The 18,509-nt window shown below is 45.0% G+C and overlaps 1 protein-coding gene, 1 long non-coding RNA gene and 1 pseudogene across 4 annotated transcripts in view; 1 reads left to right on the top strand and 2 right to left on the bottom strand.

Annotated features, from left to right (window-relative positions):
* LOC135968574 (uncharacterized) overlaps positions 1–5,339 on the top strand; it is a 16,152-nt gene extending 10,813 nt beyond the window's left edge. The window contains exon 4 of the long non-coding RNA XR_010583458.1: positions 5,019–5,339. This is a non-coding gene — a long non-coding RNA (uncharacterized lncRNA). The remainder of the gene's footprint in view (positions 1–5,018) is intronic.
* On the bottom strand, positions 1,016–18,509 carry LOC102120699 (uncharacterized). Of its 3 annotated transcripts, none has more exons than XM_065535933.2 (4): positions 18,339–18,509; positions 5,696–5,831; positions 5,430–5,490; positions 1,016–4,742 (listed from the first exon to the last, which is right to left on the bottom strand). In XM_065535933.2, exons 1-4 carry the CDS (start codon positions 18,339–18,341, stop codon positions 3,380–3,382), a joined length of 1,563 nt encoding a protein of 520 aa, XP_065392005.1. In that variant the 5' UTR covers positions 18,342–18,509; the 3' UTR covers positions 1,016–3,379. The 3 variants fall into 3 exon arrangements, with proteins under 3 accessions (XP_065392005.1, XP_073882095.1, XP_073882097.1); XM_074025994.1 differs by having other exon boundaries at positions 5,696–5,822; XM_074025996.1 differs by lacking the exon at positions 5,696–5,831.
* On the bottom strand, positions 2,166–3,302 carry LOC135968573 (uncharacterized; annotated as a pseudogene).

The raw sequence follows: 18,509 nt of genomic DNA, 5'->3' as shown, positions 1-18,509 counted from the left end.
GAAACTTTTCCATGTTGCTGTTAACTTTACACTGCTAACATAAGCAGGCTGTTTACAAGTTAGCATCGACAGCACATTATCAGAGAAAGACAGGCTGTATTTAGACAATTTACACAAATTTTTAGCCTCCTATGACTCAGTAAAGCAATTTGAAAAAATGTAGCTTTATAAGGCATAAACCAATTTATATGTTTTAACTAAGGTACTTTCTGGTAAACAGTGCCCATACATTTTAGGAAATATTTTAGTCTTTAGAGAATAAGTAAGGCAAAAACGGGTCCAGGAGTCTACAGATGACATCACCTCACCACAAGGTCAAGTCTTTTTTTTTTTTTTGAGACAGAGTCTTGCTCTCGCTCTGTCACCCAGGCTGGAGTGCAGTGGCGCAATCTCGGCTCACTGCAAGCTCCACCACCCATGTTCACACCATTCTCCCGCCTCAGCCTCCCGAGTAGCTGGGACTACAGGCGCCTGCCACCACGCCCGGCTAATTTTTTGTATTTTTTAGGAGAGACGGTGTTTCACCGTGTTAGCCAGAGTGGTCTCAATCTCCTGACCTAGTGATCCACCTGCCTTAGCCTCCCAAAGTGCTGGGATTACAGGCGTGAGCCATCTCACCTGGCCCTAAGGCCAAGTCATTTTTTGTGTTATTTTTAAGATGGAGTTTCACTGTTGCTGCTGAGGCTGGAGTACAATGGTGCGACCTCAGCTCACTGCAACCTCTGCCTCCTATATTCAAGCGATTCTCCTGTGTCAGCCTCCTGAACAGCTAGGATTACAGGAGCACGCCACCACGCCCTGCTAATTCTTGTATTTTTAGTAGAGACGGGGTTTGATCATATTGGTCAGAATGGTCTCGAACTCCTGACCTCAGCTTCCCAAAGTGCTGGGATTACAGGCGTGAGCCACCATGCCCAGCCAAGGCCAAGTCTTTTACTGTTGGAGAGACACGTCATATACCAGGCATATGAGACGATGCTCCTCAGTGACCATGATGAATCAGGACAAAAACAAGGGCATTTTGTAACTATATTTCTAAATGTGACAAAGGAAAACATATTTCAAATCATAAACATGACCAAAATTTTTCTCTTCTTACTAATGTGACTTGTAATTCTCATACATCTCACAGTCATTTATGGCTTTTGGTCATCTTTATCACTATGGTATATTACATCCTTGCTGACAGCAGGTATGGCACTGCTGGTTTTGGAGAAGGCGGCACTCAGAGGTACGTGAGATAACTATTGGTATTATGACTGAATGAAAAATAGGGTTGCAGCTGGGCACAATGGCTCATGTCTGTAATCCCAGCATTTTGGGAGGCCGAGGCGGGGCAAACCATGAGGTCTGGAGTTCGAGACCAACCAGACCAATATGGTGAAACCCCATCTCTTTTTTTTTTTTTTTTTTTTTTGAGACGGAGTCTCGCTCTGTAGCCCAGGCTGGAGTGCAGTGGCCGGATCTCAGCTCACTGCAAGCTCCGCCTCCCGGGTTCACGCCATTCTCCAGCCTCAGCCTCCCGAGTAGCTGGGACTACAGGTGCCTGCCACCTCGCCCGGCTAGTTTTTTGTATTTCTTAGTAGAGACGGGGTTTCACCGTGTTAGCCAGGATGGTCTCGATCTCCTGACCTCGTGATCCGCCCGTCTCGGCCTCCCAAAGTGCTGGGATTACAGGCTTGAGCCACCGCGCCCGGCCGTGAAACCCCATCTCTAATAAAAAATACAAAAAATCAGCCTGGCATGGTGGCGCATGCCTGTAGTCCCAGCTACTCAGGAGACTGATGCAGGAGAATCACTTGAACCCTGGAGGCAGAGGTTGCAGCAACCTGAGATCATGCCACTGCACTCCAGCCCGGGTGACAGAGTGAGATTCTTTCTGGAAAAAAAAAAAAAAAAGAAGAAAGAAAGTAGGAAAGATTGATTAGGGTTAGATAAAAATGTAAGTACCTAAGTATGAAAAGTGAAATTTCCAAAAAAAAAAAGATGCCTGGCATTTTATCCACATGGTTATACTGACTCACAATGTCCAAGTAATAACAATTTAACAGTATAAGGTTGATCTAATACATGACACCAATGGGGTATTATAGCTTCTTAATTATTTAAAAGGAATAACATTTGTTAGTATACAGTTATTATAAACAGTTAATTGTTTACATTCCTTATCTGTATTCAAAGAATCTTGTCAGGTCTGAATGCTTTCCCATACTGTTTACATTCATAGGGTTTCTCTTGAGTGTGAGTCCTTCCATGGATTTGAAGGTGTGAGGCTGATCTGAAGGCTTTCCACATTGCTTACATTCACAGGGCTTCTCTCCCATGTGTTCTTTCATGATATCGAAGGGAACTAGAAGAAATGAAGGCTTTCCCACACTGCATACACTCATAGGGTTTCTCTCCTGTATGAGTCCTTTCATGATATTGAAAAGAAGTGGAATAAAGGCTTTTGCACATTGATTACATTGATAGGGTTTCTCCCTACAGTGAGTTTATGATATTGAAAAGAACTGGAAGTGAAAACTTTGCCACATTGCTTGCCTTCATAGGGTTTCCTTCAAGTATGAGTCTTTTCATGTCTATGAAAGGAAATAGGCAAGCTGAATGCTTTTCTGCATTCTTCACATTCATAGGGTTTCTCTCCAGTGTGTGTTCTTGCATGTATTCAAAGGATCTTGGCAGATGTGTATGCTTTCCCACAATGCTTACATTCATAGGGCTTCTCTCCTCTGTGCATCCTTTCATGTATTTGCAAAGAAGAGAAATTATGGAACACTTTTCCACATTCCTTACATTCATAGGGTTTCTCTCCAGTGTGTCCTTTTATGAATTCAAAGATTTTTGACAGATCTGAAGCCTTTCCCACATCGCTTACATTCATAGGGTTTCTCTCCAGTGTGAGTCCTACCATGCTTTCGAAGGTGTGAGGTAGATGTGAAGGCTTTCCCACATTGCTTATACTCATAGGGGTTCTCTCCAGTATAAGTCCTTTCATGATATCGAAAGGAAGTGAAAGAAAAAAAGGCTTTACCAAATTGCTTACATTCATAGAGCTTCTCTCCAGTGTAAGATTTTTCATGTATTTGAAATGACTTGGCAGAATAAAAGCCTTTCCCACATATCTTACATTTATAAGGTCTTTCTACAGAGTGCATTCTTATGTGTGCTTGTGTTCTTTCATGAATTTGACGGTTCCGGGCAGATCTGAAGGGTTTCCCACATTCCTTCCATTCATAGGGTTTCTCTCCATTGTGCGTCCTACCATGCATTCGAAGGTGTGGGGCAGATCTGAAGGTTTTCCCTCATTGGTTACACTCACAGGGTTTCTCTTCAGGGTGACTCCTACCATGCATTTGAAGGACTGAGGCAGCTCTGAAGGCTATCCCACATTGCTTGCATTTATATGGCTTCTCTCCAGTGTGAGTCCTTTCATGATATCGAAAGGAACTGGAACTAATGAACATTGCTTGCATTCATAGAGTTTCTCTCTAGTGTGAGTTTTTTCATGTCTTTGAAACGATTTGGAACAATAAAAGCCTTTCCCACATATGTTACATTTATAACATCTTTCTCCAGAGTGTATTCTTATGTGTGTTTGTGTCCTTTCATGACTTTGAAGGTTATTCACATATCTGAAGGCTTTCCCACATTCCTTACATTCATAGGGTTTCTCTCCAGTGTGAGTTCTACTATGCACTCGAAGGTGTGAGGCAGATCTGAAGGCTTTCCCACATTGCCTACACTCATAGGGTTTCTCTCCAGTGTGAGTCCTTTCATGATATCGAAGGGAACTGGAATGAGGGAAGGCTTTACCACATTGCGTGCATTTATAGGGTTTATCTCCACTGTGAATTTTTTCATGTCTTTGAAATGAATTTGCAGAACAAAAGCCTTTCCCACATATCTTACATTCATAAGGTCTTTCTCCAGAGTGCATTCTTATGTGTGTTTGAAAACTTGTAAGAGAGGATAATGCTTTCCCACACTGCTTACATTCATAAAATTTTTTCCTAGAGTGGATCCTTTCATGTATACGAACGTAACGGGGACACGTGAATGCTTTCCCACATTCCTTACACTGATAAGGCTTCTCTCCCGTGTGACTCCTTTCATGTCTACGATAGGATCTGGGACTATGAAATGCTTTCCCACATTCCTGATATTCATAAGGCTTTTCTCCAGTGTGAGTTCTTTTATGTATTTGAAGGGCAGCAGAATAACTGAAGGATTTACCACATTGTTTACATTCATATGGTTTCTCTCCAGTGTGAGTTCTTTCATGGATAAGATATAATCTGAGACAATGGAAGGCTTTCCCGCAAAACTTACATTTATAAGGTCCATCCCCTTTGTGTATTACCATGTGTCTTTGAATGCTTGAATAGAAAACAAAGGTTTTTCCACATTCTTTACAAACATAGGCTTTCTCTCCAGTGTGATCCCTTTCTTGTGTTCTAAAGTAGGGGCGATATTGGAAGGCTTTTTTAGGTTGTTGACACTTACATGGCTTCAGTCCATATTCCTGATACTCATATGCCTTGTGTCCAATGTCACCTCTGATGTTCATATTAAAAGATGAATTACCTATGCCAACTTCTCCACACACAAAGCTGTCACATGATTTTACTTCAGGAGAAGTTTGCTTCTCCTGGAAGTTCAGCCTGTCTTCTGGAAGCTGGGTAAAAGTTTCTCCACAATGACTGTTTTCTTTAATTTCATTGACTTTCTCTTCTATGAGACTCCTGTCAAAAGTGAGAAGCACATTACAAAGGGTTTGTTTATAAGTAATTTTATATTCGTCAACAAGTACTGCACTTGCATTTTTAACACTGTCCGTCAAAGTGTAGGCTTTTGGCCCTGGCTGAATTGTTTGAAGGTGATTGGACAACATATTCTACAAGGTGTCCCAGCCATAACTATTATTTTAAAAAATGTTTATATGGGACTTCTTAATACTCTTCCCAAGTAAACTATTTTACAAATACTAAATACTCTGTGTCATTTTTCTTTTGTTTCAGGGTCTTGTCCTATTGCCCACGCTGGAGTACAGTGATATCATCATAGCTTACTGCAGCCTTAACTGGCTCAAGTGAACCTCCTGCCTCAGTCTCCTGAGTAGATGGGACTACAGACCACAATGCCCAGCTCATTTTTTGCTGTTGTTGACTTGTGGTCTTCTTATGCTGCCCAGGCTGTTCTTGAACTGCTGGCCTCAAGCTATCCTCCTATCTCCACTTCTCAAAGGACTAGGACTACAGGATTGAGTCCACAGCCTAGGCCACATTTACATATATGTTTTTTGATCACATATTCTAAAAATAAATGAATTTGATCCTGTACTTAGTTCTTTGTTTTACTTATTTTTAATATATTGTCATATTCTAAGATTGTCTAGAGAGACACTGCTTTGTCTTGTAGGTACAAATTACCTGAAGTTTCTCCTGGGGTTTTGGTACTCATATTCAATGTTCTGGTCTTTCCAACTTTTTCCTAAAATACAGACACACAAAAATAGTCCTGAGGCATTAAAAAATTGTGAAAAATTATTAGATTCTATGCCCATGATTCACTGCAGCCATATCTCATTTATTCATCAAAGTATTTCCTGTCTATGTTCTAAATCACTCAACAGCATTGATGAGCTAGAAACACTGGTTCACTAATGGACTGAGGAAAGGAAAACTGTCATCCTTACCTATAGAGGTCAGGTTCCTGAAAGTTTCCAGCATCACTTCCCTGTAGAGATTCTTCTGAAAAATATCCAGCAAAGCCCACTCCTCCTGGGTGAAGTTCACAGCCACATCCTCAAAGGCCACTGGGTCCTGAAACATCTCACATGTGTAGAGGAGGATGGGTGAGAGTGACAGCACTGGGGGCCTAGACTCTATTCTCAAGAAGTTCTCAGGATGCTGTGGACTCCAAACATTTATTCCCTGTTTTTGCTCATCAGATCCCTTTCTCCCTGTGTATACTTACCTTCTTCCATAAAGCAACTTTTTTTTTTTTTTTTGAGACAGATTTTCACTCTTGTTGCCCAGGCTGCAGTGCAATGGCGTGATGCTGGTTCACTGCTGGGGTTCAAGCACTTCTTATTCCTCAGCCTCCTGAGTAGCTAAGATTACAGGCATGTGCTACCATACCCAGCTAAGTTTGTATTTTTACTAGAGACAAGGTTTCTCCATGTTGGTCAGGCTGCCGACCTCAGGTGATCTGCTTGCCTCAGCCTCCCAAAGTGCTGGGATTACAGGCGTGAGCCACCATGCCCCGCCAGCAATTTTTTTTTTCAAGACAGCGTCTCATTCTGTTACCCAGGCTGGAGTGTAGTGGCACCATCTTGGCTCACTACAACGTCTTACTCCTGGGTTCATGCGATTCTCATGCCTCAGCCTCCTGAGTAGTTGAGACCACAAGCATGTGCCACAACACCTGGCTAGTTCAAAAAGCAATCATGATGCTAGAACTGAACAAAGGGTAAAGCCACAGCAGAATAGGAAAATGTGTGTATTCACTGAACCCAGGGAGAAAAGTGAGCTGCCTGGCTGTCCCTAATGTCTCTTTGGACTGTGGGTCTGCAGCACCTGTCATAATAGAGTCCTGTGAATTCATATGCAGAACAAAGTTAACATTAGCAGTCCTGAGGCTGTGTATCCTTGAAAATGCCTGTTCCCAAAGTCTAATCTTTGATGATATTGTCAGATGAAGCAGATAGCTAGCAATGAGGACGAGGGGGAGACCCTGGGAAATCTCACACCCCCAGGGACCACCTGAAACAGGCATGCTAGATATAAGCAGAGAGTAGGGGAATCACCTGGGTAGAAAGAAACTTCCATTATGATGTCCAGGATTCATTCACTTTGCAGTTATCCTGTCAGAATGTAGCTAGATAGATGCTGACAGGGCAAAGGGGACATTCCTAAAAAAAACCTGGCACTGTGTGTACACAAGAGGGCAAACAAGAAACTCCTAAGAGATATCCAGGTGTAATAAGCACAGATTTACCCACTATACGACCTTCCTGAGGTGGCAGTAATGAGCAATGCAACCAATAACCTATCCATTCACGGCTGAACGGAAAAACAAAATGTGGTAAGCATATACATAAAATGGGATATTATTTATTCTTAGAAAATGACATCTTAGCCGGGCATGGTGGCTCACACCTGTAATCCCAGCACTTTGGAACGCTGAGGTGGGTGGATCGCCTGAGGGTCAGAGTTTGAGATCAGCCTGACTAGCATGGAGAAACCCCATCTCTACTAAAAATACAACATTACCCGGGTGTGGTGGCACGTGCCTGTAATCCCATCTACCCAGGAGGCTGAGGCAGGAGAATCGCTGGAACCTGGGAGACGGAGGTTGCAGTGAGTCAAGATCACGCCACTGCCCTCCAGCCTGGGTGACAGAGCCAGACTCAGTCTTTTTTTTTTTTTTTTTTTGAGACAGAGTCTCGCTCTGTCACCCAGGCTGGAGTGCAGTGGCCGGATCTGAGCTCACTGCAAGCTCTGCCTCCTGGGTTTACGCCATTCTCCTGCCTCAGCCTCTCGAGTAGCTGGGACTACGGGCGCCCGCCACCTCGCCTGGCTAGTTTTTTGTATTTTTTAGTAGAGACAGGATTTCACCGTGTTAGCCAGGATGGTCTCGATCTCCTGACCTCATGATCCGCCCGTCTCGGCCTCCCAAAGTGCTGGGATTACAGGCTTGAGCCACCGTGCCCGGCTCAGTCTTAAAAAAATAAAAAAATAACAAACCAATCTTTCCAAGTATACCTCCCCCTAAAGAATGTAATTATGGCAAACATATGACAGGATGCTCTACATTACATGTCATTAAAGAGCAAATGAAAACAGGCCAGGCGCAGTGGCTCACGCCTGTAATCCAGCCCTTTGGGAAGCTGAGGCGGGTGGATCACCTGAGGTCAAAAGTTTTGAGACCAGCCTGGCCAACATGGCAAAACCCTGTCTCTAGTAATAATACAAACAGCGGCCATGCGTGGCGGCGTACACCTGTCATCCCAGCTACTCAGGAGGCTGAGTAAGGAGAATTGCTTGAACCTGGGAGGCAAAGGCTGTAGTGAGCTGAGATTGCGACATTGTACTCCGGTCTGGACAACAAGAATGAAACTCCGTCTCCAAAGGAAAATAAAAAAAAGGAAAACAACAATGAAGCACCAGCAAATAAGCAAATACCTGGTGGAGTAGCTAAAATCCAAAACACTGACACTTCCTAATGCCCATGACAGTGAACTCTCCTTCACTATGGATGTGAATGGAAAATTCTACAGCCCATTTGGAAGACAGTCCACGGAGCTCTGAAGAAAATAAGCGTGGTCTTACTGATTCAGTAGTCTCACTCCTACATATTGACCTAAATGAACTGAAAACTGATGTCCACACAAAAGTCCTCCCACAAACGCTTTTAGAAGCCTTACTCATAACTGCCAAAAACTAGACTCAAACAAGGTGAGTCTTTAAAAAAAAAAAAAAAAGACAAGGTCTCACACTGTATCTACCAGGCTGGTCTCTAACTTCTGGCCTCAAGCAATCTTCTCACCTCAGTCTCCCACGTGCTGGGAACTCAGGGATGAGGCATCACACCAGGCTCAAGATGAGCCTTTCAACAGGTGAATAAAGAAACAAACTACGAGGCCGGGCGCGGTGGCTCAAGCCTGTAATCCCAGCACTTTGGGAGGCCGAGACGGGCGGATCACAAGGTCAGGAGATCGAGACCATCCTGGCTAACACGGTGAAACCTCGTCTCTATTAAGAAATACAAAAAACTAGCCGGGCGAGGTGGTGGGCGCCTGTAGTCCCAGCTACTCGGGAGGCTGAGGCAGGAGAATGGCGTGAACCTGGGAGGCGGGGCTTGCAGTGAGCTGAGATCCGGCCACTGCACTCCAGCCTGGGTGACAGAGCGAGACTCCGTCTCAAAAAAAAAAAAAAAAGAAACAAACTACGGTAACACTGTACAATGGAATGTTACTCAGTGATGAAAGAAAATGAGTGGCCCTGGCAGGTGCAGTGGCTCCCACCTGTAATCCCAGCACTTTGGGAGGCCGAGGTGGGTGGATCACCTGAGGTCAGGAGTTCGAGACCAGCCTCAACATGGAGAAATCCCGTCTGTACTAAAAATACAAAATTAGCCAGGTGTGGTGGCACACGCCTGTAATCCCAGCTATTCGGGAGGCTGAGGCAGGAGAATCGCTTGAACCGGGGAGGCAGAGGTTGCGGTGAGCCGAGATCGTGCCATTGCACTCCAGCCTGGGCAACAAGAGCAAAACTCCATCTCAAAAAAAAAAAAAAGAAGAAAAAAAAAATAAGAAAATGAGTGGCCGGACATGGTGGCTCACAAGTGGAATTCAGGCACTTTGGGAAGCTGAGGTGGGAGGATCACCTGAGCTGGGAGTTTTACATACTGTCTTTAACAAAACAAAAATCTTTAGATAAATAAAGAAAAATAAAAAATAAATGAGTTGTCAAGCAACAAAGATATTTAGAGACCTTCAATGCATATTTTTACATGAAAGAAGCAAGTCTGAAATGGCCACTTACAGTATCATTCCAAATATGTGATATTCTGGAAAATGCAAAACTCTAGAGGCAGGAACATCATCATTTGCTTCCAGGGATAAACAGGGATGGCAAAAGAGTGAGGAGAAGGTATGATTAGAAGGAGCACAGGGGAGTTTGAGGGCAGTGAAACGCTTCTGTATAAGACTGTGATGGTGAATACATGACACATGTAGTTGTCTTTTTTTTTTTTTTTTTGAGACAGAGTTTTGCTCTTTTTGCCCAGGCTGGAGTGCAGTGGCATGATCTCGGCTCACCGCAACCTCTGCCTCCTGGGTTCAAGCGATTCTCCTGCCTCAGCCTCCTGAGTAGCTGGGATTACAGGCATCTGCCACCACCCCGGCTAATTTTGTATTTTTAGTAGAGACGGGGTTTCTCCATGTTGATCAGGCTAGTCTTGAACTCCCGATCTCAGGTGATCCACCTGCCTCGGCCTCCCAAAGTGCTGGGATTACAAGCGTGAGCCACCGCGCCTGGCCAGTTGTCTTAAACTACAGAACAAAAGAGTGAAGTTTAATGTAAAAGATGGACTTTAGGTAATAATAGCATTGGCTTCTTCAATTTTCATCATGTTCACATGTAATATATTCTTGCTTCAGTTGTAGGATACACTACACAAAGTCGATATGGTTTCTTTGGTTTAAAACTATTTTTTTTTTTTTTGAAACAGGGTCTTGCTATGTTGCCTAGGCTGGCCTCCAACACTGGAGTTCAAGCTATCCTCCTGCTTCGGCCTCCCTAAGTGGTAGGATTACAGGTATGAGGCACAGCACCTGGCCAGTCAAGATGTTTAAAATACAGGGAACTATGAGCCTGGAAGAAAAATGCAGGAACTCTGTGGATTATCTGCTCAATGTTTTGGGTAAACAACCACTGTTCTAAATAATAAAATCAACTAAGAAAGTGAATTAATTATCATTCTGTATAAGGTTCCATATAACTGAGTTAAAATAAAATCTGATATAAAAGATCACATATTGGTTATCATTTGCATAAAAAACATGCAAAAATAAAACATACTGATGAGGATGCATACCCAAGTTGTGAAAGTAGGAGGAAAAGTAAGGCAATTATCTTACCATTCCCAATACTGGCTCCATCATTATTATTTGAATTCATTGTGCAATTCTTTTATGTATTTATTGCATATGTAACAGTTTTAGTAAGTTTCTAGAATGCACACTCTATACAGAAATAAATCTCAGTGAATTTTAATTATCAGCAACAATCTGCTGAACATAATTTTTAAAAGACAGCATACCCTATTGAAACTAATTTTTTTCTTGTTTCTTTTCTTTTCTTTTTTTTTTTTTTTTTTTTTTTTTTTGAGACGGAGTCTCGCTCTGTCGCCCAGGCTGGAGTGCAGTGGCGCGATCTCGGCTCACTGCAAGCTCCGCCTCCCGGGTTCACGCCATTCTCCTGCCTCAGCCTCCCGAGTAGCTGGGACTACAGGCGCCCACAACCGCGCCCGGCTAATTTTCTGTATTTTTAGTAGAGACGGGGTTTCACCGTGGTCTCGATCTCCTGACCTTGTGATCCGCCTGCCTCGGCCTCCCAAAGTGCTGGGATTACAGGCGTGAGCCACCGCGCCCGGCCTCTTTTCTTTTTTTTGAAACAGGGTCTCATTCTGCTTCCCAGGCTAGAGTGTAGTGGTGCAATCATAGCTTACTGCATCCTCGAACTCTCAGACTCAACAGATCCTTCTACCTCAGCCTCCTGAGTAGCTGGGACTACAGGCACACATCACAATGACGAGGTAATTTTTTGTATAGGCAAAGTTTGCCATGTTGCCGACACTAGAATAATCTCTTTATTTTTTATTTTTTTTTTTGAGATGGAGTGCAATGGAGCAATCTTGGCTCACTGCAACCTTGGCCTCCCGGGTTCAAGTGATTTTCCTGCCTCAGCCTCCTGACTAGCTGGGATTACAGGCATGCGCCACCAGGCCTGGCTAATTTTGCATTTTTAGTAGAGACAGGGTTTCTCCATGTTCATGAGGCTGATCTCGAACTCCTGACCTCAGGTGATCCGCCCACCTCCGCTTCCCAAATATTGGGATTACAGGCATGAGCCACCATGCCCAACCACTAATTTCTATTAAAACTAATTTTCTTGAAGTCCAAAAAAGTCTCAGGAAGGATATAAAATGATTCTTATGTAAAAAGTCTACACTGAAAAACATCAATATAAAATGAAATAAATGGAAAAATATCATGTGTCCTTAAAAGGAGATTAAATAGCACTATGATGTAACCTTTCTGAAATGTGACTACAGTTATATTTTATTCCATGAAATTTACAAGGCAGGCCGGGCGCGGTGGCTCAAGCCTGTAATCCCAGCACTTTGGGAGGCCGAGGCGGGCGGATCACAAGGTCAGGAGATCGAGACCACAGTGAAACCCCGTCTCTACTAAAAATACAAAAAATTAGCCGGGCGCGGTGGCGGGCGCCTGTAGTCCTAGCTACTCAGGAGGCTGAGGCAGGAGAATGGCGGGAACCCGGGAGGCGGAGCTTGCAGTGAGCCGAGATCGCGCCACTGCACTCCAGCCTGGGCAACAGCGTGAGACTCCATCTCAAAAAAAAAAAAAAAAAAAAAAAAAAAAAAAGAAATTTACAAGGCAGTTTGTTTTTTCACTAAAATTAAGAAAAAACTACTTCTAAAAACTGAAATACAAGACAATGACTAAGAATAGCCAAGATGCTCTACAGAATATGGTTGGGGGGTGTTATGGCGTGAATATTTGCATCACTCCAAAAAAATCACACATTAATAACCTACCCCCCAATATAGTATTAGAAGTTGACATCTCTGAAAAGTCATTAGGATTAGATGACAGCATAAGAGTCGATCCTTTCTGAATAAGATTAGTGCTCTTATAAGAAGACACAGGAGAGCCGGCTTCCTCTTTTCCATCATGTGAAGAAACCACAAGAAGATGACCATCTGCAAACCAGGAAGCGGGCCCTTACCGGACACTAGATCTGCCAGCTCCCTGAACGTTGACTTCACAACCTCAAGAACTGCCAGAAATAAATGTTTATTCTTTAAGTCACCCAGTCTATGGTAATTTGATACAGCAGCCCAAGATAACTAAGATAGAGAGGCAATACACCCACCCATTAAACACCATAGCTTTGAACTCTATACTAATTAAGAGAAAATGGTATTATCAGAGGGATGGAAAGATAGGCCAATGGAAAACAGCAAATTGTGAAACCAGGGCATCTAGTTTTTTGTTTGTTTGTTTTTGTTTTTTTTATACCGGAGTTTCACTCTTATTGCCCAGGCTAGAGAGCAATGGTGTGATCTCGGCTCACTGCAACCTCCACCTCCCAGGTTCACATGATTCTCCTGTTTCAGCCAACCGAGTAGCTGGGATTACAGCCATGCGCCACCAAACTCGGCTAATTTTGTACCTTTAGTAGTGACGGGGTTTCACCAGATTGATCAGGCTGATCTTGAACTCCTGACCTCGGGTGGGCCTCCCGCCTCAGCCTCCCAAAGTGCTGGGATTACAGGCGTGAGCCACCGTGCCCAGTCTGGGCATCTGTTTAAGGTAATGTGAAACTACGACAAACCAGGTATTGTCAGCCAATGATACAAGTGGTGAACACTTAACAGAAAAAGCAGGGACAAATGGTTCTCTACCGGAGAATAATGAATCTGCTACCCATCATCTCCATATACAAAAATTTAATTAATTCTAGAGCTGCCGGATATGGTGAGTTCTTATAATTATATGTTACCTTAGCATGCATTTTCTTTATGGATTTAACTTTCTCATAACGGAAGAAAACTTTATCCAAACTCAACAGAGTTTCTAGTTCTCCACCTCCTCCCAGTTCCTCCATGGGGTCAACTCACATATATTTCTTACATGACTGCATTCTGGTGACCACCTCCCTGTGGGACAGCTAGATATAACCAATTTGAATTGTCCCACTAACCCTTACACTCCACATGGATGGCACAGACCAGCTTTTAATCACAGTGCGACTTCACAAAACTAGTGCCTGCTTGCTCTAAATCCACCAGAAACAACTCCCCGAGAGACACCTCCTTGGTCAATTCCCTGGACCCTGAGAAAAGCTTTGGCCCACAGGTCCCTGTCTGTCCTGCTCCCCACCTGCTGGTTGAATGTGCATCCTGGATGTTCCCCCCACTCTGTGTTGCTCTGCAGGTGTGCTGCCGTCATCTCCTGGGATTGTGAGCAGTGCACTGTGATGTCATGGGCTTTGTTGAGTTGTCTCTTCTGTGTCTCACTGACCTACACAATCATTCTTGGATTTGGCCCTAGTGAAAAATGCAATGTAAAGTTAATTTGAAACACTCAAGCTGCAATGTATGAACAATTCTTTACAAGAGACAAGCCCACAGAGGGGCAGTGCTGGCTGGAACACAGTGATGTCTGACTCATGTGTCAGCACAGGTCACCCTGTCACATGAGACATCTCTCCACCCCATCCTCCTCACTGAAGCGCTCAATGACTACTTTCCACCAACACCGCACTATACCCCGCTGTGTATCCGCTTCCATATTCTGATTTGCAGGCTACTGGTCCACCCTGCTGGGGTGGGCTTTCCTTGTGTTTTGGGGTTTTGTCTCCCTTCACAGTTGACACAATCCAGAGGACAGGAATCATCTCTCCTTTCCCTCAATAGCACCATCCAACTGGCTGACCAGCCGTTTGTCTCCAACTTATGAAAACTGGGGTTAGGAAAGAAAAGCTGAGCATCTCCAGGGCTTGGCTATCTAGATGCAGAGTATACCAGGAGTCTCCCTGCACCAGAAGGCATTCAGCTGCTCTCTTGGGAGTCCCCATTCTCCTACCTTACTCTGTCCCCTGGGAGGAGAGACCCAGGGGCTGATACGAGGCCCTCCAAGAGACAGAGCAGCTGTGGGCATATTAGGTCACCCCAATTCTGCCACCCAGGACCAAGAAAACACAGGAGAGTGCACTGAAGACACAATACCCTTTGAAGTTTCCAAAGGGGAGCCTCAACCAAAAGACAATCTGATAAAATGTGTTTCCACAACAGAGGAAAGGAGAAGCATGCATGTTTTGACAGGAAAGTGTCTGGTGGTGACTCTCGGAACATTTCACATGAGAGGAAAGGAGAAGTGCTCAATGACTGTTTCCCACCAACACTGCATTCTGTCCCCTGTGTACCCCCAAGTATATTCTGCTTTGCAGGCTATTGCTGCACCCCGTTGGAGTGGCCTTTCCTTGTCTTTTGGGATATTTCTCTCTTCACAGTTGAGACAATCCAGAAGACAGGATCATTTCTCCTTTTCCTCAATAGCAACATCCAACTGGCTGACGGCCATGTGTCTCCAATTAATGGAAACTGGAGTTGGGAGAGAGAAGCTGAGCACCCCAAGAATTGGTTATTTAGATGAAGAGTATACCAGGCATCTCCTCCACCATTAGTCATTCAGGGGCTCCCTCAGGAGGCCCCACTCCCCTAGGCACTGATGGCCACTAGACCCTCCAGGAGACAGGGCAGTCGTGGGGATTTTGAGTCATCCCCAGGCCGTTCTAAAACCCAAAACCTGGAAAAGATAGGAGGTTGCAGGTCTGGGCACGGTGGCTCATGCCTGTAATCCCAGCACTTTGGGAGGCCGAGGCGGGCAGATCACGAGGTCAGGAGATCGAGAACATCCTTGCTAACATGGTGAAACCCCATCTCTACTAAAAATACAAAACATTATCCAGTGTGGTGGCAGGCGCCTGTAGTCCCAGCTACTCGAGAGGCTGAGGCAGGAGAATGGCGTGAACCCGCAAAGTGGAGCTCACAGTTAGCTGAGATAGCGCCACTGCACTCCAGCCTGGGAGACAGAGCGAGACTCCGATTCAAAAAAAAAAAAAAAAAAAGGATACGAGGGTGTACTGAAGACACAGCACCCTGTAGTTTCCAGAAAGGAACCTCATCCCGAAGACATCCTGATAAGGTTGGTAAGGTGTCTGTGTCTAGGAAAGACAAAAGGAGGAGGGGCAGAAAAGTTTTTTCGGGAAAATGTCTAGTGGTGATTCTCTGCTTTCCTGTCATGTGAAATGTCCGGAAACAGATTTTACTGCAAGCCCTTGAAGAGTTAGGCTGTTGTATGAGGGTGGAGGATTTGAGGCCCTGCATCCCATACATCTGGAAATGGTAGGGGGAAACCACTTGCCCTGGAAAGTGTGAAAAAATTTAAATAAGAAGCAATGAGACCAAACTGTGTGTAGTATCCTAAGGTCCTACCTAAGGACACTAAAATCAAATTTAAATACAACTCTTGAAAATTACTAATTTATAGGGAAATGAAATTTATGCTTAAGCAGGCACAATCCAACAATTAACCTGTGATTACATGACTAGAAATCTTCTACCTATATAGGCTGTGTGAACAAGTAAGTCAGGCCAGGTGTGGTGGCTCACTCCTGTAATCCCAACACTTTGGAAGGCCGAGGTAGACGGCTCACTTGAGGCCAGGAGTTTGAGACCAGCCTGGCCAACATGGCGAAACCCCGCCTTTATTAATAATAAAAAAAATTAGCCAAGTGTGGTGGTACGCACCTGTAATCCCAGCTACTTGGGAGGCTGAGGCAGAAGAATTACTTTAACCCAGGAGGCGGAGGCTGTGGTAGGCCAAGACTGTACCACTGCACTCCGGTCTGGGTGACAGATTGAGACCCTGTGTCAAAAAAAAAAAAAATCGAAAAACAAACAAAAAAACACAAGTAATTCAAAAATTTAATCTGGTAGATCTCTAAATTATCTTGAAGCAATGTGATCATGGAGTTGAGTTACGTGATATACAGCTTTCACATAGCCAGCTAGAACTCTTCTTTCCCTGATTACAGATTCGCCTTCTTTCTTACCTATACTGTTTTGTAAAATGTTGTAAATGACTGAAGGAAAACAGGAAAGGCCCTTTCCCTCGTCATTAGTTTTTTTTTTAATTTAATATGATTTTTCATAATTGAGATGGGGGTCTCACTATGTTGCCCACGCTGGTCTTGAACTCCTGACATCAAGCCATCCACCTGCCTCGGCCTCCCAGAGTGCTGGGGTTCCGGGTGTGAGCCATCCCGCCAGGCCCCTCTTCACTACTGATCTCTAGAGTAAACTAACTTCCCTCTTTACTTCCTCACACAAAGATTTCATGCCTGTCACATTGTCTTCAGCTGGAATGTTAAATTCACTCTTTTAAATTGAAAAGTAAATAAAAACCAGCTAGAAAGAAAACAAGCTTTGGGAGAAAAAAGCAAACCATAATGAATGAGGTTGTTAGCCAGGTGCAGTGGCTCACGCCTGTAATCCCAGCAATTTTGAAGGCCAAAGAAGGAAGACTGTTAGAGGCCAGGAGCTAGAGACCAGCCTGAGCAACGTATCGAGACCCCACATCCGGAAAAAAATAAAAAATTAGCCAGGTGTGGTAGTGGGCAACTATAGTCTCAGGTACCTCGGGAGGCGGAGGTGCTTGAGCCGGGGAGGTCAAGGCTGCAGTAAGCCATGATCGCACCACTGCTCCAGCCTGGGCCACAAAACAAGACATTGTTTCAAAAATAATAATTAAACTGTTGTATCTCATACATCAGCCTTCTATGGAAAACGTAATCCTGTTGTATTTATTTGCCTTTTGCCTATATAAGTGTTAGGGAAGCAGGTGCCTAGGGGAGCCAGAATAACACCAATTTAAGTTCAGCTCCATCTTGAGACTAACAAGAAACACTCCTTGCCAGTCACAACCCATGATCATCAAATGTTTCCCATGAAGGAAACAGCCTGAAGATGCCTGCAAGTATCCTTACAGTCCCACAACAGAATGTCCCGATGTCCCAATACCCATAACAGTATGTGCTTTCAAGATAATTATAGTTCTTTTTTTGTTTGTTTTGTTTTGGGTTTTTTTGTTTGTTTGTTTTGTTTTGTTTTTGAGACGGAGTCTCGCTCTGTCGCCCAGGCTGGAGTACAGTGGGCGGATCTCAGCTCACTGCAAGCTCCGCCTCGCGGGTTTACGCCATTCTCCTGCCTCAGCCTCCCGAGTAGCTGGGACTACAGGCGCCCGCCACCTCGCCCGGCTAGTTTTTTTGTATTTTTTTTAGTAGAGACGGGGTTTCACCGTGTTAGCCAGGATGGTCTCGATCTCCTGACCTCGTGAGCCGCCTGCCTTGTCCTCCCAAAGTGCTGGGGTTACAGGCGTGACCCACCGCGCCCGGCCAGACTCTATTTAATTTTAAACCTTAGCCAGTCGAGTTAGCTTAGATTGTGAGGTCCAACCCTAGCCAATGAGGAAAGGACACAGAAGTCCTAGGAACTGCGTTAAGGATAAAAACCCCTGTCCTACCCCGCTCGGTGTGCTCTTGCGATCATCCGTGACTGGCGCAAGCTGCACACTTATGTACAAATAAATGTGCCTTGCTGAGGAATTTTCTGCTTAGATGCTGGTTTTCTTTGTGGCACCGGGCACTTGTTTCTAACAAACCCCATACCCGAGGCGGGATCCCCCCATATCCCTCCCGTGGCCCCCGCATAATGTGGGGAGACGCGGAGCTGAGGGCGCGGAGCTGCCCAGATTGGGCTCCGGGGCAGGCCAGCAGTTGCCGTGCAGGGACGGGGCAGGACGCCCGGGGTCCCGGCTGCCGGCCCAGCCTCACCCTGCGGCCGAGGGGACTCGTGTCCCAGACCCCGGAGTCGCGGCGTGGAGGCCCGGGTCCCGCCTCAGCCCGTTCTGGCCGATTCCAGCCCCTCTCCCAGTCGCCCGGACGCAGCCCCCTCACACACACCATTTCTCGGCTTCCAGGGTGTTCCGGCGTCCTCTGCGTGGCTCCCGCGACTAGTGTAGGTCACAGTGCAGGTTACAGAGCGACAGAAGCTCTGGTGGAGGAACCTGGTCCCTCTCGGAGCAAGAGCGCCGAGTTCCTGGCCGCAGCCGGTACAGCACCAAAGGAAAGGAC

This window comes from Macaca fascicularis, chromosome 19, assembly GCF_037993035.2.
Source record: "Macaca fascicularis isolate 582-1 chromosome 19, T2T-MFA8v1.1".
Taxonomy (NCBI): domain Eukaryota; kingdom Metazoa; phylum Chordata; class Mammalia; order Primates; family Cercopithecidae; genus Macaca; species Macaca fascicularis.
This window is presented reverse-complemented; position numbering and strand designations above follow the sequence as displayed.